The sequence below is a fragment of the Stegostoma tigrinum genome, chromosome 45 (assembly GCF_030684315.1).
Source record: "Stegostoma tigrinum isolate sSteTig4 chromosome 45, sSteTig4.hap1, whole genome shotgun sequence".
In the NCBI taxonomy this organism is placed as follows: domain Eukaryota; kingdom Metazoa; phylum Chordata; class Chondrichthyes; order Orectolobiformes; family Stegostomatidae; genus Stegostoma; species Stegostoma tigrinum.
This window is the reverse complement of record NC_081398.1, coordinates 9,237,397-9,262,548: the sequence shown is the minus strand read 5'-3', so window position 1 is coordinate 9,262,548 and position 25,152 is coordinate 9,237,397. Positions and strand designations below refer to the sequence as shown.

At 46.6% G+C, this 25,152-nt stretch overlaps 1 protein-coding gene across 9 annotated transcripts; it reads right to left on the bottom strand.

Moving 5' to 3' along the window:
• Positions 1–40: 40 nt before the first annotated feature.
• On the bottom strand, positions 41–20,799 carry LOC125448775 (nucleotidyltransferase MB21D2-like). Of its 9 annotated transcripts, none has more exons than XR_007246777.2 (4): positions 17,430–18,862; positions 13,881–14,417; positions 7,238–8,849; positions 41–539 (listed from the first exon to the last, which is right to left on the bottom strand). XR_007246777.2 is itself a non-coding variant. In XM_059642561.1 (4 exons), exons 3-4 carry the CDS (start codon positions 14,098–14,100, stop codon positions 7,582–7,584), a joined length of 1,488 nt encoding a protein of 495 aa, XP_059498544.1. In that variant the 5' UTR covers positions 14,101–14,417; positions 15,102–15,168; positions 17,430–18,862; the 3' UTR covers positions 824–7,581. The 9 variants fall into 9 exon arrangements, 7 of the variants coding, with proteins under 7 accessions (XP_059498544.1, XP_048380256.1, XP_048380257.1 ...); XR_007246778.2 differs by having other exon boundaries at positions 7,262–8,849; XM_059642561.1 differs by lacking the exon at positions 41–539 and adding an exon at positions 15,102–15,168 and having other exon boundaries at positions 824–8,849.
• Positions 20,800–25,152: the final 4,353 nt, after the last annotated feature.

Below are 25,152 nucleotides of genomic sequence, written 5' to 3'. Positions count from 1 at the left end.
ACACACACAGAAGCAAAATAAATGAAGAAATGACACCACGTACTTACTGCATGTTTATTTGCTATGAAACAGACGACACATTCTAAGCATCAACAGCAGCAAAGGAGACTTTGGTATGTCATTAAAATATACAAAAAGCATGAAATGTACACCAATATTGATTAATTTAACTGTGCAGACATTCAATTCATCACTTTTCTTTTTTAAATGATATATTTGCAAGCCATCTACTTCCCTCCTTCCCTGAGTACATGTTCCTTGATGTACAAGTGGGATAGTCTTCCACAAAGCAGCTTGCGATGAGCGAGAAAGTGCAGTCCAATCCTGGATTTTGCTTTTTCAAAAAAAAAAGGAAAACTGTCCTTTGGAGTCTTCAAGCAGAAAGTTTGATGCTGTCTGTAGGGGCAGATTTGACTCTCGCACAGAGTAGTGGATAACGCAAGACCCAGAGTATTCAGAAATGCAGCAGAACTATTTACCCCTTCACAAGGATTGTCATCCTCAAAGCTGAGTGAGTAGCAAAGAGTCCATTTAGTGTACTGAAAAACAAAGGCCAGGAGGCTGTGGTTAAATTAGTGTTAGAAGCTGAAGGGAGGGGGAGCCCAACAGAGAAATAAAATAAAGAAATCAGAAACAAAAACAGAAATTTCTGGAGAAACTCAACATAGAGTCTCACAGAGATAATGGGAACTGCAGATGCTGGAGAATTCCAAGATAATAAAATGTGGAGCTGGATGAACACAGCAGGCCCAGCAGCATCTCAGGAGCACAAAAGCTGATGTTTCGGGCCTAGACCCTTCATCAGAGAGCGAAATGTCAGCTTTTGTGCTCCTGAGATGCTGCTTGGCCTGCTGTGTTCATCCAGCTCCACACTTTGTTATCATAGAGTCACACAGCACAGAAACAGAACCTTTGGTTCAACTCATCCATGCTGACCAGATATCCCAATCGAGTTCCATTTGCCAGCATTTGGCCCATATCCCTCTATACCCTTCCTACTCATGTACCCATCCAGATGCCTTTTAAATGTTGTCACTGTACCAGCTTCCACGACGTCCTCTGGCAGTTCATTCCACACATGCAATGTGTAAAAAAAAGTTGTCCCTCAGATCTTTTACTCGCTTTAAACTTATGCCTGCTAGTTTTGAACTCCCCTACCCTGGAGAAATGACTTTGGCTATTCACCCCATCCATGCTCCTCATGATTTTGTAAACCTCTATAAAGGTCACCCCTTAGCCTCTGACACTCCAAGGAAAATAGCCCCAGCCTACTCAGCCTTACCTCGTTGCTCAAAACCCTCCAGCCCTGGCAGCATGCTTGTAAAGTTTTTCTGAACCCTTTCAAGTTCAATAACATCTTTCCTATAGCAGGGAGACAAAGAACTGAAAGCAGCATTCCAAAGTGGCCTAACAAATGTCCTGTACAGCTGCAACATGACCTCTCAGCTCCTATACTCAATGCACTGGCTATAAAGGCAAGTGTATCAAACACCTTCTTGACTACCTTGTCTACCTGTGGCTCCACTTTTAAGGAGCTATGCACCTGAACCCCTTTTCTCTTTGTTCAGCAATAGTGCCCAGGGACTTACCATTAACTTTATAAGTCCTGCCCTGATTTTCCTTTCCAAAATGCAACACACATTTATCCAAATTAAACTCCATCTGCCACTCCTTAGCCCACTGGCCCATCTGATCAAGGTCCCTTTGCACTCCGAAATAACCTCTACTGTCTACTACATCAACAATTTTGGTGTCATCCGCAAACATACTAACCATACCACCTCTCTTCACATTCAAATCATATCTACAGATGACAAAGAGCAGCGGACCCAGCACCAATCCTTGTGGCACACAGCTGCCCTCTATGGAGAGAGAAAACACAGCTAAAGTTTCGAATGTGCTGACCCTTCTTCAGAACAGTTCTGACGCTGCCAGAACCTGCTTATTTTCTCCAGGAATTCCTGTTCTCGTTTCCGAGTCCCGAGACAGAGGGTGGCATTCCCAGTTTGGGATTCATTCACCACAGGATACAGCTTTTTATACAAGGCCAGTCAGGCCAAGTTGTAGGGAGTTTAAAAGCTTGCCAAATGCAGCAACCAGCACCCACCACCACCCCACCCCAACCATGCCATGAACCACATTTGGAGTGGTACAACCTGGTTCATCTTCAATGGATGCCCAATCAGTGTAGAGATGGACAAGACCTGATGTGCTTCTCCAGCAATTTCTGCTTTCCTTTGTTTCAGATGTCCAAGATCCCCAGTTCTTTTGCTTTATTGTAAAAGGCCAGGCTGTTATGGCCGTACCGCAACTTGAATCTACAGGAGGGTGGGGAGAATTCAAGTGCCCGGCTGTACATTCAAGAATCGCATCACAAAGTAGTAGAGAGGAAAGGGGCATTTGCAGCAAAGTACACATCCCTCACTCAGGGAGGAGCTGCTTTGCAGCATCAACAGTACATGCAGGGTTCATGCTTGCTCTATTGTTCAATTGCTTCTTTCTACATGAGTTTACTGTCGCATACAATGTAGCTTTCATTTTTTGGGGTGATTATCAGCTGTCTGCCTGAGCAAAAGGAGAAAGCGAAAAACACACATGCCAGCACCTCCCAAGTCACAGCACGCACTCACTCCTAGCTGTGTACCTCCACAGCTGCAGCAAAAAAAAACATTTGAGTACAATACTTGAACGAAAATGCAAGAGAGCACTCCCTTGTTTCCCCAGATACTCAATCCTGGCCCGTTTAGATTGGAGGCTACAGCTGGCTGTATGCAGGTATGGACAAAAGTTGCTGTCTGAATGCAAACCTTGATAAAGTTGAGGCACAAATATGTTAAACCACCAAGCTGGTCTGCTTCATTGCAGCCCTGTAGAACTAGTGTTGGGGGATGCAGCTTCGAGTTGTAGTCTCAACATTCACGATGTACGCAAATACAATCGTAGTTGGGCTGCAGGCACTTTGTCAATCAAATGGTATAAATTACGTTAGACACCGCTTTGAAATTGCGTACACTATTTGTCCCACTGAAGGAGTGAAAAGGGTGCACTTTGCCCAAATCACTTGCGCAGCTCCAGGAGAAACCCATCCCAAGTCCACCCTCCAGACAAAATGCAATGCAGGACGACAAACCACAATGCTTTCCGCGGGTCTCTTGTGGCAAGGCAGAACTCCGCTTTTCACACTTCAATGCTACATATCTGACGCAAGTGTCAAAAGGTCCAGTCAACGTTGGGTGCGGGAAACAGAGATTAGGCACATAGCCCCTGTGAATGAGGAAGCAGCAGCTCAGCACCAGCGACGACAGCTCAAGAAAGGAAGGACATTGCCTTTGGCAACCTGCTCCCGGAGGTAATACCAAGTTGTACTCCAGCAGCAAGGCCAGAAGCAGGAAACATGGACCCTGAAGCTAGCCCTCAGAGCCCCAGACCCTGGTTATTCAGCCCAGATATAGCTTCTACCACCCCAAACCCCAATTTCTATGCCAACCTCAGAAGCACGTCTCTTCAAATACACTTTTTTTAAAACAAAACTCAGTCATTGTAAGACTGCAGCCTACACTCTCCTTTTAAATGTTCATAGCAGGTGATATAGGCAGGACCCATCACAACTTTTAAGACGTATTTAGATAAAGACTTGAAATGCTGTAGCACACAAGGATACAGGCCAAGTTTCCGCAAATGGGATCAGAGTGGATAGGTGCCAGATCCACGATGGACCAAAAGGCCTCATTCTGGCTATAAAACTCTCAATTTCAACGGAGAGCAAGCTGGCAGAAATAAAATGCAGGAGAGATGTCAGGATCGACGCTGGCTGAAGAGGTGGAGGTTAAAAACAAAATGATGGAAAGACAAAAAGAGAAAGTATAAAACAAAGAGACACATTTGGGAAAGTTGTGTTCGAGCTTGACTTGACCAGCACCAGTGGAAAACCCACTGTCAGGTCACTGATTTCTGGCAGTCTCATGTAACTAACTGTATTACTGGATAATAGCTGCTATTTTTTTTACATCTCTCCAGAATATCTGAATTCCTGCAGAGTAGACCAGCAATTGGACCCTTAAAGTTTCATACTAAGATTCCAGTGACAATGCTTTGTAAACTTTGTAAAAGGCTGCTCCTAGCTAGAAGGGCAAAGTTTACAGCACACACTGGGATGTACCTAAATCTGCAGCAGAGCTGGCACGGCAGGGGGATGGGTCAGATGCACTGGTTCTTGCTGGCTCCTGTCACTCATTTTGCAGTCTGACCTCTGTGGATCACCTTCTCAGGTATGGCCAGGAAGGCCCTATAGAATCCCTACAGTGCCGAAACAGGCCATTTGGCCTATTGAGGCCACACTGACCCTCTGAACAGCATCCCACCTAGGCCCACACCCCTGCCTTATCCCCGTAACCCTGCATTTCCCAAGGCTCACCCACCTAGCCTGCACATTCCTGGATGCAATGGGACAATTTAGGATGACCAGTCTACCCTAATCCGCACATCTTTGGACTGTGGGAGGAAACCCAAGCAGACACGGGGGAGAACGTGCAAACTCCACACAGACAGACAGTCGCCCGAGGGTGGAATCAAACCCGAGTCCCTGGCTCTGTGAGGCAGCAGTGCTAACTTTGTCTCCGGTACGAGGAGGGTTGGGGGTGGGAGGGTTTGGCAATGTGCGACACAGCAGGCTGACACTTAGCTTTTTGGGCGCTGCGGCACCCAACGAGAGAGCAGGATGTACATCCTTACCTTCCTGTCTCTGCTGCCACTGCCATGATAACTCAAGCGGCCTGATGGACATTTGTTTTTCCAAAAAACTGATCCCTCTGCTGGGAGGCACGGAGCCAGTGTGAGGTGTGCATCCGCTCCCTGTCACAATGTTGTTTGGTAAGGCAGAGGAAAACTGATTAAAACTGAGCTTTTGATATAGTCTGAATTACTGAATGACTACCTTATTGTAATCCTGTGGCCACAACCCCCACCCAGTTCAAACCACCAACCCCACATTTGGAGCAGCTAGGAGGGAGCATCGTGTGGCAGACTAGCTTGATACTTGGTACGTATTTGATGCCCAACTGGACAAACGTAACGCAGTGAATGCCAGTGCATCTAAGTGCATGTTATAGTCAAAGGCCTGGCACTATGTCACCATCTAAACAGGCTGACCACCTCCATCCATTTAGTGTGTGCTGTCAGCCTGTCAGTAATCCCTGTGCTCACCCACTAAATGTGCTTGTGTGGGGTGGAAACCACCAGCTGTTGGTAATTAGGGGTCACCGGCAGCATGTTGCCCAACCTTAGGGGTGACTGGTACCCTCCCACGTCGGCAAGAACTCTTTTCAGCAGAGGTAGGGCTCAAGACAGCTACTTTGCATTCCTCCCTTCAACTGTCGTTTCTTCAACGCTCTGACTGCGTTCACGCCTCAAATGCAAACACAAAAATGCCCTGCCTCATCTGTTTGAGCACACAAGCTTTGGGTCACATGCAGTAAACATCCTACCCTGATCACACCTGACTACCGGTCAACTCAAGTGGGTGAACAGCTCCAGGTAATGGACTGGCAACTTGCCACTTTCTGTGGGCATCCCATACCACGGCTGGGTCAACCTAGGTTTGGGCTGACCGTAGACCCCAAGCCGCAGCACAGGAAGGATGATGATCTGCAGTGGGCAACAGAGATGGTCTCACACATACTCAGTTCTTTCCAGATGCCCTGATCAACACATTCCTGCCACATTACTATCTCCCCTCTGCCCCCAGCACCCCTTACCCAAAAGGATCCTGAGGCCAACTGTACTAGAATCAAATCAATTGAGAAACACAGTCATACTGCGTGTACACAGGATGGCAGCAATAAAATTAAACTTTTGCAGATATCCCCTCCAAGATCTGTTTGGCAATGTTCACCCAAAAGGCACTAAGATTAATTACAGCGATCCCACTGGCTGAGAAGAGCAGGGCAGAGGCATTAATGGTCTGGTAAGATTCTGTGCAGCTCAGAGGGAGGGTGGCACAGACAGGCAGAGGCAAAGAAATAGACAGAGTGAGGGGGAGGGAAGACAGAGAGAGGGAGGGGTGGAAGACAGAAAGAGGGAGGGAGGGAGGGAGGCAGGGTTGAGAGTGTGTGAGAGGGAGAGGGAAAGGGAAAGGGAGAGGGAGAGTCAAATGGAAAAAAAATATTTCCAGCAGAAATCAGAACTGATCCAAAACTTACTAAGAAAGCACCATACAGTGTAAATATATAGGTGCTCATCCAAGTGGCCACTTAAACCAAAGGCTTCAGTATCCAGGCCTGGTGTTGCTACTGTTGGAAATCAAACTGCTTACGAAATAAATGACAAAAATTTCCATGAAACTGGAACGCAAAGCAAAAGTATCAACGAGTTGATGTTTCATTGATAGAAATGACTATCCGGACGAACTATCCCAGCCATACATCCCAAATCCATTCAGGATGCAGTTCAGTCTGACCAAACCCATCAGCTGCTTCCAGTGCCATCCCCTTGATAATGGCTGTGCCTCACAATGCAATTTAAACGCACTACAATATTGCACTGTTGTCAGGCCTCATCAGCGGTTGGCAGCCTGCACCCAGTCACAGTTCAGCCTGGTGCTTGCACAGCACTAACCATCCCCTTTACAGGAGAGCCCAGAATCCACAAAGACAGAATGGATCAAGAATTGTACGGTCAAGTTATCATTCCTTGTGTCGGGCATTAAGATCTGGTCCTACGGCCAGCACAGGAGATTCAAATGTGGAGTTTACAAACGTGACGTGTAACCTAAGGATTCTAACTCAGCAATGCTGGTTTTGAGTTGCTTTACATTAGTCAGAGAGACCAGGCAACAATTAATTGGCTGGATACTTATAAACTGCCATTTCAAACCCCTCCTCTCACAACAGGAAAGACGAATAAAGTTTTTTTTGAAAAAAGGTAAGCAATGGCTCACCTGTAATCTTGAGAAATATTGTTAAACATCCATTGCAATCATTTTACTTTTAGAACAGAACCTGAAATTGCTGAGAAGAGAGATACATTGTCCAGGTTTTTTTTTGTCTTGCACTCATCAGGACAAAACACAAGAATGCCAAAGCGCACTGATCACAATAATTTACACCACAGGGGAAAAAGCGCCCCAATACGCTTAGCAATTTGACTGATTGATTGAGGCATTGCTGTGGCTCACTCGCACTAGTTGAGAGTGACACTGTTTCAAAAGTTGCAAACAAAATGGAATGTGTTTAAACCTTACTTCTGTTTTAAGAAAAGGAATTACCCAGATGCCTGAGGTGTCTACAGCTTGCTCCATGGCAATACTGCAGCCCAGAGTCAAATTGCAAACCAAGTGGCACTCTTTTCTCCTGCAGTTCGGGTCGCTATCATTCCAAACTTGGCAATCCTGCATTTGTCCCAAAGAATGCTTCAGCAACACGTCTCTCAGTTCAGTGAGGCCCATTGCAAAGTGTGACCGCCAGTATCCCACAATGCAAGGGGAGATCACGCCTACCAGTAGCCCACAATGCAGCATGCGGGGGCTGAAGGCAGGCAGGGAGGGAAGACAGGTGCATCGGACGGACAGCACCACGGCCCAATCCTTCAGAAAAACTTGTCATCGATCCTGAAGTGAGGCTTGCTGACGTCGTCCGGGTTGAGGAAGACAGAGATGGACTTGCCCTGGTTTTCCGTCACCAGCTGCTGGAGCTTGCGGGCTAAGCTGTCATCCTGCCGGCCAGCACTGGACAGCACCCCATCTGACTGGGAGGAGGCCAGGCCTGGTGTGGACTGCCGCAGCTCCTGGGCAAGTCGGCTGGCTGCCTTGGCGTGCTCAATGGCGCTGCGCAGGTGCTCGGCGGGGTCCGAACGCACCGACGAAAGGCGGCAGGCCAGCAGCAGCACTGTGCTGTCGGACAGCTGATCGAACATGTTGCACTGTGGCAGGAAGTAGTTGGGGCATGACTTGTTGACCAGGCAGTGGGCCAGGTCGTCGAGGAGGCCCAGGAGGAAGTGTGCTGTGTTCTCCTCCTGCCCGAGGAAGCTGGAAGGGAGGCGGTCGCAGGCCCACAGCATCAGACTCCTCAGGTGGTAGGGACTGATGGCCCGAGGCCTTGACAGCAGTTTGACAATCATGGCCTTGTACGCCTGGTAAGCCTGGATCAAGGGCATGGAGATGCACTTCTTCAGCTGCACCTCGCTCCGCGAGAAAGCCAGTCGCCACTCGTTCTCTGGGATGCCACTGCAGGAGCAGGCTGGCACCAGGTAGAAGCCGCTGATCACCTCCTCCTCAGTGATCTTGCCATCCCAGAAGTGGTTCTCCATCAGCCAGTTCTGGGCGACGGCCGGCCAGCCCTTGAAGGACACCACAGGCACGATGTCATAGAGCATGCGGCTGCGGCCCACGTTGAGGATGACGGACACCACCGTGCCATTCTTCTCCACCGCCGCCACGCTGGGAACCCCGCGCTGTGGGTGTCGGCGCACCTCCTCGATGACGGCACGCACCGAGCGGAAGAACCAATCTGCCACCTTGGTGGGGGAGAAGTAGTAGCTGCCGGCTCCCACCGGGCCAGGCTCCGTCTCCATGCAGCAGTCCTTCCACTTCTCCATGGTCCTCTCGTCGAAGAGCCGCAGGCTGAGCCATGAGTGGCAGGGCGCCGAGTGGCGCATGTCCAGCGTCACCGGCTGGTTGCGGTCGTGGAGCTTCAGCGCCGGAACCAGCAGCGTGAAGTCGACGTCGTAGTCTGTGCCCCTGGCGTAGTCACCCAGCTCGTCGGGGTTCATGTCGATCACCCCTTCCCGCACACCCCCAGACAGCAGCAGGTACTCGTTGGAGACGGGTAACTTGTGGTCCAGCTTCTGAACAAGGCCTGTAGAAGCAGAGAGAGCTTGTTCAGGTTTACCGCACCACTTTCAGGCTCCGCACATGCTATGCCTTGCTGACTGTCAGAATATACCCTTCCAGACTTTGGCACAATGTACTTTATTAACAGCTGCTGATGCCAACACCCCAACACATTGATACCAACACTGCACATCAACACTGACCCTCCCAGCAATGCAGAGAGTTATTTTATAGGTCTTCATCATGAACTGACAGGCTTGTTCAGTCATTTCTGAGGGCAGCTCAGAGCCAACTGCATGCTATGGATCAAGGGGTCACATTTTGGTCAATTCTAAAAAGAGTGTTAGTGAGCCAAATGGGTTTTTATGACAATTGATGCTAGCTCTAAAGGGCATCATCACAGAAACTAGCTTCCAATTCCAGATTTGAACAATGTCCTCAGAGCAGAGGCCCGGGGCTCTGGATTACTCGGCCAGTGACTATTTGACGTTCTCTTTCCCCAGAGCAGTACTGAAGGAGTGCTGCACTACTGGAGATGCCAATCTTCAGACGGGAATACATTTCAAGGATTCTCCCCAAGCTGCTTTCAGGTGAATCTAAAAGATCCGCGCTACTACCTGCGGGAAGAACAGGAATTTCTGCATGCATGGCCCAGTACTTGTGTCTCAAATCAGTATCAGGAAGAGGAGACACTCATTAGCCAATTGACTCGAAGGTAGGAGTCAGAAGATGGAGGAGGGTTATTTATCGGACTGTGCCACAAGGATCAGTGCTGGGTCCACTGCTTTTCGTCATTTACATTAATGACGTGGATGTGAATATAAGAGGTAGAGTAAGTTAGTTTGCAGCAGCACCAAAACAGGTGGTGTAGTGGAGAGTGAAGAAGGTAATCTTTGAGTACAATGGGACCTTGATCAAATGGGCCAATGGGCTGAGGACTGGCAGATGGGAACTTAATTTAGACAAATGTGAAGTGTTGCATTTTGGTAAGGGAAACCGGGACAGGACTTGTATGGTGCCCTGGGAAGTGCTGCCAAACAAAGGGGCTGACAGTCACAGGTGCACTGTTCCTGCAAGTAGAGTCCCAGGCAGACAAGGATGGTGAAGCTGGTGTTTGGCACACTTGCCTTCATTGGTCAGTGCACAAAGTATAGATGTTGGAAGGTCATGTTGGAGCTGTACAGGACATTGGATAGGCCACTTTTGAAAAACTGCGCGCAATTCCGGTTTGCCTGCTACATGGAAGATATTGTTAAACTTGAGACGGTCCACAAAAGATTTACAAGGATATTGCCAGGGCTGGAGGGTTTTCAGCTGGAGAAAGAGGCTGACTAGGTTGGGACTTTCATCTCGGAGCATTGGGGATTGAAGGATGACTTTATAGAATAATGTCCTTATTACAACCTGATAAAATCATGAGGGGCATGGATAGGGTGAATAGCCGAGGTCTAGGGAATCCAGAACCACAGGACATAGGTTTAAGGAGGGGAAAGATTTAAAAAGAAGCCGAGGGGTAACCTTTTCCACGCAGAGGGTGGTGCATGTATGGAACAAAGTTGCCAGAGGAAGTGGTGGAGACAGACAGAATTACAACATTTAAAAGGCATCTGGATGGTTACATGAATGGGAAGGGTTTAGAGGGATATGGACCAAATGCGACTAGGGCAGATTGGGACATCTGGTCAGCATGGACAGGTGGGACCGCACAGTTTGTTTCTGCGCTGTATGATTCTATAATTGCATTGTTGTTATGGGATCTTGCTGTACACAAATTAGCTTCCGTATTTCCTACTTTACAAGTGACTAAACTTCAAAAGGATGAAATGTCAGCAGAAAGTGAGCCAAGGTCTATTGGGTCTACAGGTTTATTGGGATGGAATTGAATTCAAAAAGGGGCACGGATTGCAGCAAGCGATGGATATAATTGTCAACTTCAAGGCAAAATTGTTTAACTGAAAAAATTAAAGATTTGAAGAGGGACGATCAGAGAAATCTCAGTAGTTCATGATCAGATCCAGCGACTAAAGTAGAACCTGTTACTACCTCACAAATTGAGTGTTGCGATGCAGGTGGAGACCATTCTGCCCATTGTGTCTGCACTAGCTCTCTGACTGGGCTTCAGTAATGCTGCATGTTGTTCATGTTTAAATAATTGTCCAAGACCATCTGAAAATTAGATTCAGACTATTTAGACATCAGGTAGCATGTCACCTTTCAAAGGGCAGTGGTTGCTGAGGTTAGGCAGGGGAATCAAGGCTTTTGGGGTGACTGCAGGAAAACGGACAGGATGAATATCGGATCAGCTATGATGCTACTGAAAGGCATACCAAGCTCAAGGGGCTGAATGGCCTATACCTGTTCATATTAGAGTCAAAGATGTACAACATGGAAACATACCCTTTGGTCCAATGTGCCCATGCTGGCCAGCTATCTAAATGGATCCAGTCCCATCTGCCAGCGTTCGGCTCACATCCCTCCACGCTCTTCCTATTCATGTACCCATTCAGATGCCTTTTCAGACAGACAGAGGGGGCGAGGGTAAGGGCAAGAGCGAGGGTGCAAATCCGAGAGAAGTGGACAGGAGAGAGCGGGAGCGAGAGCCGACACGAGAGCGAGAGCTCTACTGGTGTTATAGGTGAGGCCAAGATTGCGAGAACAAAATTGAACTTTTCAAATGGAGTTTGCTGGATTTATGTCCTGTCAAGTATGAAGGAAGATCACAGCAGACAGGCTGAACCTCTGCACATTGGCCACAATCGGCCTGAATGACAAGTCTGTTTTGAGGGGCTGAATGGCCTCCTCCTATTCAGAGGGCGAAGGAAGTTGGATAGGAGTGTATGCGATGCTATCGTTGGACTGCTGAGAAAGCATGAAGGAAGATACCACGTGGCTGTGGTGGTATAAATGAAAAAATTGTAATCCTTAACAGCCAAAGCATCACTTTTTTTAAGAGAGTGTAAAATAAAAGAATTGCATAGTTATAACCATTTCAGCATACTAGTTACAATATACTGCGAAGTGTAAGGATCTTAATCCACAAAGCAAAACTAAAAAGTCTATTGACCTTTGCAATCTTGCAAAAGTCCATAGTTCAGATATTACCAGGTTAAATTTAGCTTTCTAACATGAGAGTGCTGAATTTTCTAAAGCAGGGACCCAATTTCGTATGGAATGAGGATTACTGCTCATTATGGGAAATACATAGCTACTAGTTGGGTCCTATGATCTGCTTCCAGGTTAAAACTGCAATGTACAATTCGGAGGAAGACCGCCATATAAATTAGGAGGAGCAGGCCATTCAGCCACTGTAATGCCAAGGCTTATCTACAGCACACTGGTGAGACCTCTTCTGGAGCACTGTGTTCATTTCTGGTCACCCTGTTAAAGGGAAGGATGTTACTGAGCTGGAGAGGGTTCAGAAGAGATTTACCAGAATGTTACTGGGTATACAGGGTTTGATTTATAAGGAGGCGCCAGATAGGATGGGACTTTTCTCACTGGAGCACAGGAGATGAGAGGTGACCATTTTGAGGTTTATAAAATCACAAGGAGTATAGAATAGGTTAATGGTAGGCGACTTTTCCCTAGGATGGGGGCTTTCAAGACTAGGGGGTGTATTTTTACGGTAAAAGGACAGAGATTTTAAAAAGACAGGAGAGGCAATTTATTTTTAAGACACAGAGTGGTTCACGTGTGAAATGAACTTCCAGAGGAAGTGCTGGATGCAGGTACAGTGACAACATTTAAAAGACATTTGGATAAGCTCATGCATAGGAAACATTTGGAGGGGTGTGGGCCAAGCGCAGGCAGGTGGGACTAGTTTAGTTTGGGGTTAAGGTTGGACCAAAGAGGCTGTTCCTGTGACATACGACTCTATGTTGTCGTCTCAATTCCTCATTCTTACCCGCCCTTACAGACTTCCTCAAACAAAAATCCGTCCACCTCTAACTTAAAAACATTATTAAGCTCTACATGGATTCACTACAGTCTCACATTAACACATTCTCACCCTAGTCAAAAGATTTGGTGTTGAAGCTCCGCTTTCGGAGACCACAGCACACAAATCTAGGCTGACATGCTCTGTGTAGCTACTCAGTGTCTGGAATCGAGCAAGGTCCTGATGAAGAATTTTGTTGCAAATTCAGAAGGTACTGAAATGCATGGCGCTAGATATTTGACAGCCATGGCAATTTGCATGAGTATCAAAATCAGAAGCAGAGCAATTGTGGAGAACAGCGCTGGGGTTTCTAGAGGATGCCACCTCACAGTGGCAATATTAACACAACAACCCCATCTGCCCACAGGCAGCAGAAACAAACCACTGAGTCATAGAATTGTACAGCACGGAAACAGGCCATTCCGTTCAGCCCATCCATGCCGACCAGATTTCCTAAATTAATCTAGTCCCATTTGCCAGCATTTGGCCCATATCCCACTTAACCGTTCCTATTCATGTTCCCATTCACATATCTTTTAGATATTGCAATTGTACCGGCCTCCACCACTTCCTCTGGCACTTTGTTCCATACATGCATCACCCTGTTGCCCCATAGGTCTCTTTTAAATCTTTCCCCTCTCACCTTAAACCTATGCCCTCTAGTTTTGGACTCCACTACACTGGGGAAAAAGACCTTGGCTATTCATTCAGGCACCTCATGATTTTTATAAACATCTGTAAGGTCACGCCTTAGTCTCTGACAATCCAGGGAAAAACAGCCCCAGCCTATTCAGCCTCTCCCTGTAGCTCAAACCCTCCAACCACGGCAACATCTTTTCTGAATCCTTTCAAGTTTGACAACGTCTTGCCTATAGCAGGGAGACCAGAACTGAATGCAGTATTCCAAAATCCCATGATGCTATTTTTGCAAAGAGTCAGGGAGCTATCCCAGGGTCCTGGCCAACATATGCCACTCAACCAACATTGAAAGGAGATGAGCTGGTGGTGACAACATTGCTGTTTGCGAAAGCTTGCTGTGTGCAAGTAACCACTTGACTGGATGTTGTGAATGTTCCTTACAAATGATGGTGCCAATCTCTGTGTGCTGTGGGCACTCACCCAGCATAGAAAAAATGAAGTCTTTGGCGGTATGAACCTCCAGGGCCTGCCGATCGTCAAAGTCCCTCATCTCATACTTGCCGAACTCCTGGATCAGCTTCGTTATCTCCTCGATACGAGCTCCCGAGTGGAAGTCCAAATCATTCAGGGGTTTGGCATAGGCCAGTGGTTTAGCACCTAGCGCAGCATCCTTGCCAGACAATGAGGCCAAAGTCGCCATGCCGAGGAGCCGACCTGGAAAGCGGCCCTGAGTGCAATGGCAAGAAATGCAACGGGCAAATATACCTCACTGCAGCCTTACGGAGGTAGGAGCGTGGTGCTGAGGAAATGAGCCTCTTTCAAAGCCCTGCCACCATCTCAGGAGCCCAGCAATGATGACTGGCAGCAGACACAGTTCTGAGGAGAGTTCGGTTGTTAACGTTAATTGTTCAAGGTCTTTGGAGGCAGACTATTAGACTGACAGGCAAGTGAAGAAGCTTCCTTGTGGTAGGCATGGGTGATGTAAGTAGGGAAAATGAAGGCTTTTCATAGCGAAATCTGTGGTAAGACGATAAAAAAAAACAGGAAAAAGAAAAAGAGAAGTTAGTAACCCAAACTCAGAAAATTCTACGCAATCACCCTGGTTACATGAGCTCCACTTAACAACCAGCCAATGTGTCAGGGCCAATGCAGCAGCCTGCAGACTGGGGAAAGGAACAGTGGGATGGCCCATTCCACTCCTGGCCTCTTGAAAACAGAAAAAGGGATACAAATAGTAAATCTGCATCTCTGCTCACGTGAGCCGCGGTGAAGAAGTCATATCGACCACAAGATGCTCACATTGTTTCTCCCCCCACAGATACTGCTGGACTGGCTGAGTATCTTCAGCAGTTTTGGTGTTGGCTTCAGATTTCCAGCATTAACACTATTCTGCTTTTTTAAAAAATCTCAGCTCCAGCAGTCACACAGCATGCAAACAGACCCATAAGTCCAACCAGCCTGTGCCAACCGTGTTCTGTTTAGTATAGGACATCATGTTGCGGCTATACAGGATGTTGGTTAGGCCATTATTGGCATGTTGCATTCAGTTCTGGTCTCCCTGCTGCAAGATCTACTGCAGGGTCCCCAAACATGCACCATCTCAGCTGACAGGGGTGTTCAGCAGTGGAGGAGAGCTACACTGCCACAGGTACGGGTTGACTGAAAAATAAAACAATTCAATCAAATGGAAAAGCCAGGTACCGTGGATGTCGGAGATCCAGAACAAAGACAGGCAAGTGCTGGAGAAACTCAGCAGATCCTGTAGCACCTGCAGTGAGACAGAAATGCAGCTAGCATTGAGATGACCAATGCCCCTTGTTTCAAGGGATTGTTCCTTAATTGTCCATTAGCTCTGTGGCCCACTGATCAGTACCTTTCATCCTGTACTCCTAGCTCAGTGTGCAGAAGACTGAAATAAACATAGAAAAGGCTGGAGAAACTCAGCAGATCGGGCAGCCTCTGCACAGAGAGAGGGGGGGGGAGAGAGAGAGAGAGACAGACACAGAGAGAGAGAGAGAGAGAGAGAGAGACACAGAGAGAGAGAGAGACACACACACACACACACACACAGAGACACAGAGAGAAGAAGATAGCACACCAAAGAGAGTTAACATTTCGAGTCCAATACGACTCCTCGTCAGTGCATCTTCTGAGGAAAACCACTCACTGGAGTAGGCAGAGCAAGTTTGAGTGATTCAAGCAAGTGAATGAAGGGGTTGGGGATAGAGTCAATGACATGTTGAGAGTTTTAGCTGGTTTTATTCATCACCTACCAGGTCTCCTGAAGACCCCTCCAACCTCCTCTCAAGTTGGAACTCCGTCTCTCACATACCAATATTAAGCAATCCCTCCGCATCTCAAGATATGATCAAACTCCTGTTTGTCCTCTGACACTGTACATTTGTCACTATTTCCAAAAGGTCGTGAATTGGAACTCTCCATGGCTACTGTGCCAACCAACACCACTAAAATAGTTTAATCGTTTATTATCTTTTTGCGTGGGAAATCATGCCTCACTGATGTGTTTGAGGTTTTTGAAGAAGTGACAATGAAGATTGATGAAGGCAGATGCTGTCTATAGAGACTTGAGCAAGACATGCAACAGGGTTCCGCACAGTAGACTGGTTAGCAAGCTTAGATCTCACGGGATCCAGGTGGACCTAGCCAACTGGATACAAAATTGGCTTGAAGGTAGGAGACAGAGTGTGATGGATAAGAGCTAGAGACCTGTAACCAGCAGTATGCTGCAAGGATCGGTGCTCGGTCCATGGCTTTTTGTCATTTATAAGTGTAGTGGGCAGTGAAGGAGCCTACATCAGCGTACAACGAAACCTTGATCAGACGGGCCAATGGAGGTGTGGCAGATGGAGTTTAATTTAGATAAACATGAGGTGTTGCATTTTGTTAAGGCAAATCAGGGCAGGACCTGTACGGTTAATGGTAGGGCCCTGGGGAGAGTTGCCAAAGAAAGTGACCAAGGGGTGCAGGTGCAAAGATCCTCAAAGTGGAGTCACAGGTAGACAGGGTAGTGAAGGCGGCATTTGGCATGCTTGCATTCATTGGGCAGTGTATTGAGTACAGTCATAGAGTCGTACAGCAAGGAAACAGACCCTTCGGTCCAAGCATTCCACACCGACAATGTTCTATTTAATATGGGAGTTGGGAGGGTCATGTTGCGACTGTAAAGGACATTGGTTAGGCCACTTTTAGAATACAGCGCTCAATTCTAGTCTCACTGCTAATAATAAGGTTGTTGGTAAGCCTGAAAGTGTTCAGATCAGAGGCGGAGACTGACCTTATGGAGGTTTATAAAATCGTGCGGGGCACAGATAGGGTGAATAGCAAAGGTCGTTCTTCCCAGGATGGAGGAATCTGGAAGTAGAGTGTGGCTTTGCGGTGCGGGGGCACAGATGTAAAAGGGACCGGAAGGGCGCCTGGCGGAGGGTGGTGTGCGTGAGCGCGCGCAAGAGAGAATTGAGCTGCCAGAGTAGGTGGTAGAGGTGGGTACAATTACAGCACTTAAAAGGCATTTGGACAGGTACACGAATAGGAAAGTTTTAGAGGGATATGGGCCAAATGCAGAGAAGTGGGGCTAGTTTAGTTTGGGAAGCGTTTTCAGCAAGGACGAATTGGACTGAAAAGGTCTGCTTCCATGCTACAACTATCTTGTCTGGGGGCTGAGATAGGTGCCACATTTGTGAACACGGTATCAGTGGCCAGACCTCAAAACATAGTTTGTTGACTGTGAAACACACCCAACCCAGATAAATGAAAGTTGTTTCAGAGTGCCCAATTCTATTACTGTCTCCTCATACCTGTTACACAACTGGCTCACAGCAACACTAGCTTTTCCTGAGTCTTGGGAATGCAGGGGAATCAGAGGCGGTGGGGGTGGGAGAGAAGAAAAGCAGAATTCAAATATCTGCAGGCAAAATCAATACAGATGAAAGAACCTTCCCGCAGTCTGGCCTCTCTCCCAAGTCTTCCCAGAAAGTAGCCCTGTGCACACACCATTTATTTATCGCCTACCTTTTCTTCCTATGGGCTTCAGACAGTGTGTGTGTGTCTCTCTCTCTCTCTCTCTCTCACACACACAAAAAAAGGCAGGCGGTAATCTGCTTCCAGGTCGTGAACAGTTGCTAAGTAACAAACAGGGAGGGATGGGCAATAAATGCTGGCCTGGTCAGAGATGTGAGGTGGGAACAATAAAAGCACAAGTCGACTGACTGATTCATCCAGTTTTTTCTTCTTTTCCACCAACTCCCACCTCACTTCCTGTTACTCACAGAAAGGTGTGTATGCATGTAATACAGATAGCAATCACCTCCACGTTACAACCAGTGAGCTCCATTAAAACCACCACACACTCAAAGAACACCGAAAAAAAGAGTGCTGCTATCAACTCTCATTTTGCACCTTCTCTCCCGTCCATCTCCTCTTGGACACAGCTAGGAAGCAAAACCTCAGTCCGCTGATATCCCCTCCTACAGTTCTGAGTAAAATGCATGCAAACAGAATCCACTGCAAGAATTAACAAGTTATATGCATCATTACTTCAAAAAGATACTTCAAATCATCTGGCAGCTCAACTTATTTGAATGCAGAAAACAAGCTCAAACCGTGAATAGACTTCAATTAAATTATCTAGATAAGATTCAGACTGAGATTGGGAATAAGCCCTAGCAGTCACACGATATAATCATGATTTAGATGACCATAAGTTTCAGCTCAATCTCCAATTAGCCTGAACTCAAGACATGAGGCAAGGAAACCCCATGGTCTGACTAATGTCTCACCAGAAATATGTTGCCTCAATGGTAATTCCTTAATCTGTTTTTCTGATGTGTCAGCCTAAGCTACCCACCACAATTGGTATTTAAACCCACAACTTCTTGCTCAGAGGCATTTGTGTGGCGAGAAGCTTTGTGTCACTGTGGGTTCAAAGTTTCTCTCCAAGTACACATTATCACAGTTCACACACCTCACATTGCTCCACCAGTGCATTGTAATCTCAGTGATTCAGTGTCAGACAAACCTTCTTCTCACCCATGAATCACAATTAGTGGGGAAAAATGTACAAGAAGATCTTAGCCTCTGACTTGGGAATCCTGGGATGAACAGAAACCACACAACTTGTAAAATAGCTACACGGGGTTTCCCTATTAAACAGCTGTTTGAAAGAATTTTAAAAGAAACAGCCACCTTCTGATTTCTGCAAAATTTTCAGAAAAAGAAGTGCAACAAGTGCAAGCAAAAGGAGACAGAGCAACTTGACAGCTTATCCAAAACCTTTCATTTGGAAAAATATTCGAAGCCAGACTGACTTGCAAAATATTGCGAGTCATTTTTTAAAAAATCTGTCATGACTGCGAAACATTTTATAGCCACTTTTGAAGCACAGAAGCTGTTGTGACATAAAAGCACACAAGCTGACTTTCACACAGCAAGCTCCCACAAATGGCAGGATGATCAGTGGCCACATCATAATTTCCCTTTTACAATATTGTCCAGGATACCAAGGAGTGCCAGTTTTCTCCCACTGTTCAAAGATGTGCAGGTTAGGATGAATTGGCCGTGCTAAATTGCCCATAGTGTCCAAAAATGTGTGGGCTAGGTGGATGAGCCAAGGGAAATGCAGGGTTACAGGGATGGGGTGGGATGCTCTTCAGAGGTTCAATATGGCATTGATGGGCAGAATGGCCTGCTTCCACACTGTAGGGGTTCTACAACTCCCTTGCTCTTTTTGTAAAAATGCCATGGGCTATTTTACACCAATCTGTTAGAACAAATCAGCAGGGTAAGGGGGGGGGGGGGGGGCAAAAACAACGTGCCTAGTTTCCCTTTGTGTTTGCTTATCAGGTACAAGGCTCAAAAACCACTTCCATCTTCTGCTTCACTGTCAGGCAAGAGATCAGCCACAACTGGCACTGTCCTCATTTGGATAGGCAGCCCAGGAATATTCAATTTAGATGATCCTCAATGCCTGTTTGGCTTAGGGGTCTGGGGTGGTGGTTAACTGAATCAGAAATATTAACAGTGCAGGATGCCATTTGACCAATAATGCCAGCACCAGCTCATTTGCATCAGCAGCATTACCTAGTGCCAATCTCCCAGATCACTACTCGTTATTTGTATTCAAATGACCATTCAATACCCTCTTGAATGCCTCAATTGAACCTTCCTCCACCACATTTCTAGGCAGACCCCCCACTGCTCACTGAGCAAAAAAACTTTGACTCATAGTGGCAGAGATGTAAACAGACACTTGGGTCCTACTTGTCCATGCCAAATAGATATCCAAAATTAATCTAGTCCCATTTGCCAGCATTTGGTCCATATCCCTCTAAACCCTCCCTATTCGTATACACATCCAGATTTTTAAATATTCTAATTGTACCAGCTCCACCACTTCCTCTGGCAGCCCATTCCATACACACACTACCCTCTGCAAGAAAAGGTTGCCCCTTCACCCCCTTTTAAATCTCACATCACCCTTACTTCTTTTGCGAGTTACTTTAAATCTGTGCCCTCTCATTCTCGCTTCTCCTGCATATAGGAACAAATTCTCCCTGTCTACTCCATTCAGCTCGTTTCAAAAACATCTATCAGTTCTCCTCTCAGCCTTCTCATCTCCACGGAGGACAGTCCCAACTTTTTCAATCTATTCTCATCACTAGAACTGCTTTTACACTCAGTTCAACGCAAAGGAGTGTACTCCCAAAGACTAATCAAGCACCTCTGGACTTTGTGGGGTCAGGTGGGGGAGGGGCAGGTGAAGAGAGGTGGGCAAATAGGCAGACCAGTTACCCTCAAACGTGATGCCTTCCAAAGTCACAGTTCCTCTCCCACTTCCACATTCCTCCCCCTACCCATCCCAACTGTCAACTCCTGGGAAACACGGCATTTGGCCGAGCCGCCGCAGCAAAAACATCATAAAGATCCTAAAGAATGGCAATTATGAGAAAATAAACCCCAGCAAAGGATGGCGAAAAGGCACAGTCCCACAAACATACACACACCTACTTCCATCCCTTCACTTCCCGTCCCTTCGCACACTTATGAGCCCTTTAATATTTCAGCCCGCCCCTGAGTCAGCTCCAGGCTGAGAACACCAGCTCCTCCCTGCCCTAGGCCCGAGGGTTTAATATCCCACAGGATCTAATCACCATGGACACCACCCAGCCATACCCTCGCTATGCGCACGCGCTTTACCGGCACTACCCAGAACTGAGTGTGCGCAGAGCACGCCGTGCCGTCTCCCCGGTACAGAGCATGCGTATAATACGCCGTGCCGTCTCACCCGGTTCAGAGCATGCGTATAATACGCTGTGCCGTCTCTCCCGACTCAGAGCATGCGTATAACAAAGCCCTGCCGTCGTTCCCCGTTCCCAGGATAGAGCGTGCATAGGAATAAAACAGAAGTTGCTAGAAAAGCTCAGCGGGCCTGACAGCATCTGTGAAGAAAAAAATCAGAGTTAACGTTTCGGGTCCAGTGACCCCTCCTCAGGCCTTTCGGTTTTTATTTTTTATAGAACATACACAGTACCATCACTGACGCGGCTCCCGGCAAGGAGCATGCGTATAACACACTTTGACGTCACGTCCGGCAGAGCGCATGCGTGTAATGTGCTCTGCCTTCGTTACCCGCTGCCGGGATAGATTACGCACAGAACCAGCATAGCCGCTACTCCCGGCATGGAAGATGCACATAACACGTCCTGCCGTCGTACACTGCCACTGGGATGGAGCATGCGCATTATCAGTAAGGCCGGTTGCTACCGTAATAGAGCATGCGTATAACACACTGACGTTGCTCCTGGCAAAGAGCATGCGTATCACCGTGACCCCCCCACCGTCGTTGCCGGGCCGAGCATGCGCAGAGCATGGCCTTCTGGGAAATGTAGTCTCAGCCGTGTTACCTCTGACCTGAGCCAAAAAAACTTCATCAATGGAACTGTGCTTCACTTGTGGAGGTTTGTGTCGGGAGAGTTAGCGTCTCATAAAGGGCCCTTCGAGTTGAAATACTGACAAAAATCAAATCTTGGAAAATTACAGAGCAAAAGGAGATTATTTGGCCCATTATACCTGTGACAGCCCTTTTAAGGATCAATTCAATCAATCACACTGTTCCCAGTAGCTTTATGTTTATATAGCTTTTTAGATTTACAGAATTTCTTATTTTCCTAAATTCTGAAGAAGTGTCTAGACTCGAAACGTCAGCTTTCCTGCTCCTCTGCTGCTGCTTGGCCTGTTGTGTTCACCCAGCTCTATACCTTTCCAGCATATGCAGTTCCCACTAGCTCCAAATATTTCCTCCCCTGCCACCTCCATTCCTGGTGGGTAGGTGAGATTGAGGGATGGGGCAGAAAGGGGTTTGAGCAAAAGAAGGAGAAAGTGGGATTGAGGGGAAGTAGCAGAAAGTGGGTTTGGGATAGGATCAGAAAGAGATGTTGAGGGAGAGGTGGAGGAAGGAGAATTGGGAATAGGATCAGAAAGTGGGATTGAGGGAGAGGTGGAGGAAGTGGGAATGAGGGAAAGGTGGAGTAGTAGGATTGAGGGAGAGGTGGAGGAAGTGGGATTGAGGGAAAGGTGGAGTAGTAGGATTGAGGGAGAGGTGGAGAAAGTTGGCTTGAGGGACAGAATCAGAAAGTGGGATTGAGGGAGAGGTGGAGGAAGTGGAATTGAGTGATGAGGGAAGGCATGATTGAGGGATAGGGCAAAATGGGATTGAGGGATAGACGAAATAATTCAGATTGAGGGATAGAGGAGTAAATGGGATTGACAGATGGAAAGAAGGTGAGACTGAGGGAAAGGAGGAGAAGGTGGGATTGAGGGATGGGGAGAAATTGAAATTGTTGGGGGAATAAATGAGATTGAGGGATTGGGGAGAGTAGATGGGATTGATGAATCAGGAGAATATAAGATTGATGGGGAGGAGATGGTGGGGCTGAAGGATGAGGAGGAGGTTGGACGTGAAGAAGAAGTGAGCTTGAGGGATAGGGAGGATGTAAGATTCAGGGATAGGGAGAAGATGGGATTGAAGGACGGGAGGATGATGAGATTGAACACTGGAAGAGAAGGTTAGATTTAGGTATATGAGGAGAAGATGTGGTTGAATGATATAATTATTTGCTAATCTGGAATAAATTAAATGGACAATAAACAACGTTCAAAGTTATGTTCCCTCGAATTTAGAAGATTAAGGGGTGATTTGATCAAAGTTTTCAAGAAATTGGAGAAACGTGTTGGGGAGATAAACTATTCCTGCTGGTTGGGAAACTTTGTACTAGGTGGCAAAGTCTAAATATTGGAGCCATACCCTGCAGGAGTGACGCTAAGAAACACGTCCACACACAAAAGGTCATGAAGATTTGGACTGTCTTTCACAAATGGCAATTAATCAATTGTTAATTTTATGACTGAGGTTGACACGTTTATTAACAAAAAAAATGGCAATAGGACCAAGACTGGTATATGGAGAAAGATTACAGATAAGGCATGATCTCGGTGAATGGTGGAGCAGACTTAATGGGCTAAATAGCTTCCACAGTTCCTTTACTAGATTATGAAGAATGATGGGCAGACTGTAGGCATTTAAAAGACTAAGCAGTGACTTGATGGGAACGTGTAAGATCCAGAGGTGGCTTGACAGGATGGATGTGGGGAGGACACTCCCTGTTGTGACAGAATCTGAAATTAGTGGCCACTGCTTACAAATCAGGGATTGCCCATTCAAGACAGGGATGAGGTGATTTTTTTTCTCACAAAAGGTTCTGAGTCTTTGGAACTCACTTCGTCAAACTGTGGTGGAAGCAGAGTCCTTGAATGTTTTTAAGCATTAGATGTCTTTCCAGTAAGCAAATGGGTGAGAGATTATTGGGGTAGGCAGGAGTAATCAGATCAGCTTGGTCTCATGGAATGGTGAGGCAGGCTCAAGGAGTCCTGTTCAGCATTTAGAGTCGTAGAGATGTACAGCACAGAATCAGACTCTCTGGTCCAACTCACACCACCAGGAACCTGGGTTCAATTCCACCCTCGGCCGACTGTCTGTGTGGAGTTTGCACATTCTCCCTGTATCTGAGTGGGTTTCTCCGGGTGCTGTACTTTCCTCCCACAGTCCAAAGATGCATGGGATAGGTGGATTGGCAGTTCTAAATTGCCCAGAGTATTTAAGGATGTGGATTATAGATGGAATGGGTCTGGGTGAGATATGCTGGGCCAAAGGTCCTGTTTCCATACTGTAGGGATTCTATCCAACCTCTCCCTCTAGCTCAAACCATCCAACATCCCTGTAAATCTCTTCTGAACCCTTTCAAGTTTAACAACATCTTTCCCATAGCAGGGAGACCCTGATATTTTAGATATTCTAAAAGTGGCCTAACTAATGCCCTGTACAACTGCAACAATGACATCACAACCCCTACTCTCAATGCACTGACCAGTGAAAGCAAGCGTTCCAACACATTTGTGTGTGAATATTTAAGATGCAGTGGCTCAAGAGAAAAGGCAGCTTATAATGTCCTATTAACAACCTGACCTTCGTCTCCCTCCCAGCTTCTGACTGATTTCTTTTTAATTTCAGGTTTCCAGTGATTGCTGCTTTTTGTTGTAGATTTTGAGAGATGAGGGTCAGTAACCAGAGCTGACACAAACACTATACACTTGACAAAAGAGCTAGAGGGAGAGACGAGGAGGATTGTTTTAATGTTGCAAGCTTTGAAACGGCACGTGCTACCTGAAAGGACAGTGGAAGCAGGTTCACGTAGGACTTTCCAAAGGGGAATTAGATAAATACTTGAAAGGGAAATATTTGAAGAAATAGGGGAAAGAGTGGATATTTGGATTCCGTGCTCATTGTATATCCAGGCTGACACTCCAGTGTAATACTGAGAGAATGCTACAGTGTCAGGATGGGAAATGCCTGTCAGAGGTTTGGTGCAGACTCAAATGGTCTCTATTTGCACTGTAGAGATTCTATGCAATGTTAAACCGATTCAGTTCAACCTATAACAGGGTATTCATGTGAGTCCGAGCTGCTTTCAGTCTGACAGACGGTCATTGGAGTTGAAACATTAACTCTGTTTTTCTCTCTCCACAGCTTCTGTTCTTATTCATAATCAGAATTATTGGAGCATGGTAAATTAGAGAGTGGCATGATACTAAGGCATGGGAATGTTTTTTGTAAAAGGGATAGACTTATTGCAATACCATGAATCATCTTGAAGCAGGGGAGAAAAGGTAGAGTACTTTTAAATTATGATTCGGCTGGACAGCAATCATTATTTAATCAGCACTTTGCAATTCAGTATCTGATGAGTTATTCACAGGATTAAATTATGACATTTGACCAGTGCTTCCCAAACTTTTCCCCAATGTGGCCCCTCAGTGAATACTGTGAAAGTGGAGTAAGGGAATTGTGAGATCTGGGAGCCAACCTTAGTTATTTCAATATGGCTATTCTTGAGAACATTAACTCTGTTTCTCTCTCCACAGGCCTGCTGAGTTTCTCCAGCACTTTCTGTTTTAATTATTTCTAATGAACATATTATGATGCATGTGGTAAGTTAGACTTGAACTGGAACCTCTGGTTCAGAGGTAGGGACGTACCATTGCATCTCAAGACCCTTGGTCCCATTCAAATTATTTTTTGTCAGTTCAAATTGCACTAATAGCAGGATTTGAATTCATATCTCCAGAGGATTAAGTTGGACCTCTAGCTTACCAGTCCAGTGACACTACCAGTACACCACAA

Bases quoted from the DNA above. Each gene is read 5' to 3' on its own strand.
- LOC125448775 (XM_048524299.2), bottom strand. From the start codon at position 14,100: ATGGCGACTTTGGCCTCATTGTCTGGCAAGGATGCTGCGCTAGGTGCT. The intron at 8,850-13,880 runs GTGAGTGCCCAC...CTGCTTCTACAG, and splicing joins CTTCATTTTTTCTATGCTGG to GCCTTGTTCAGAAGCTGGAC.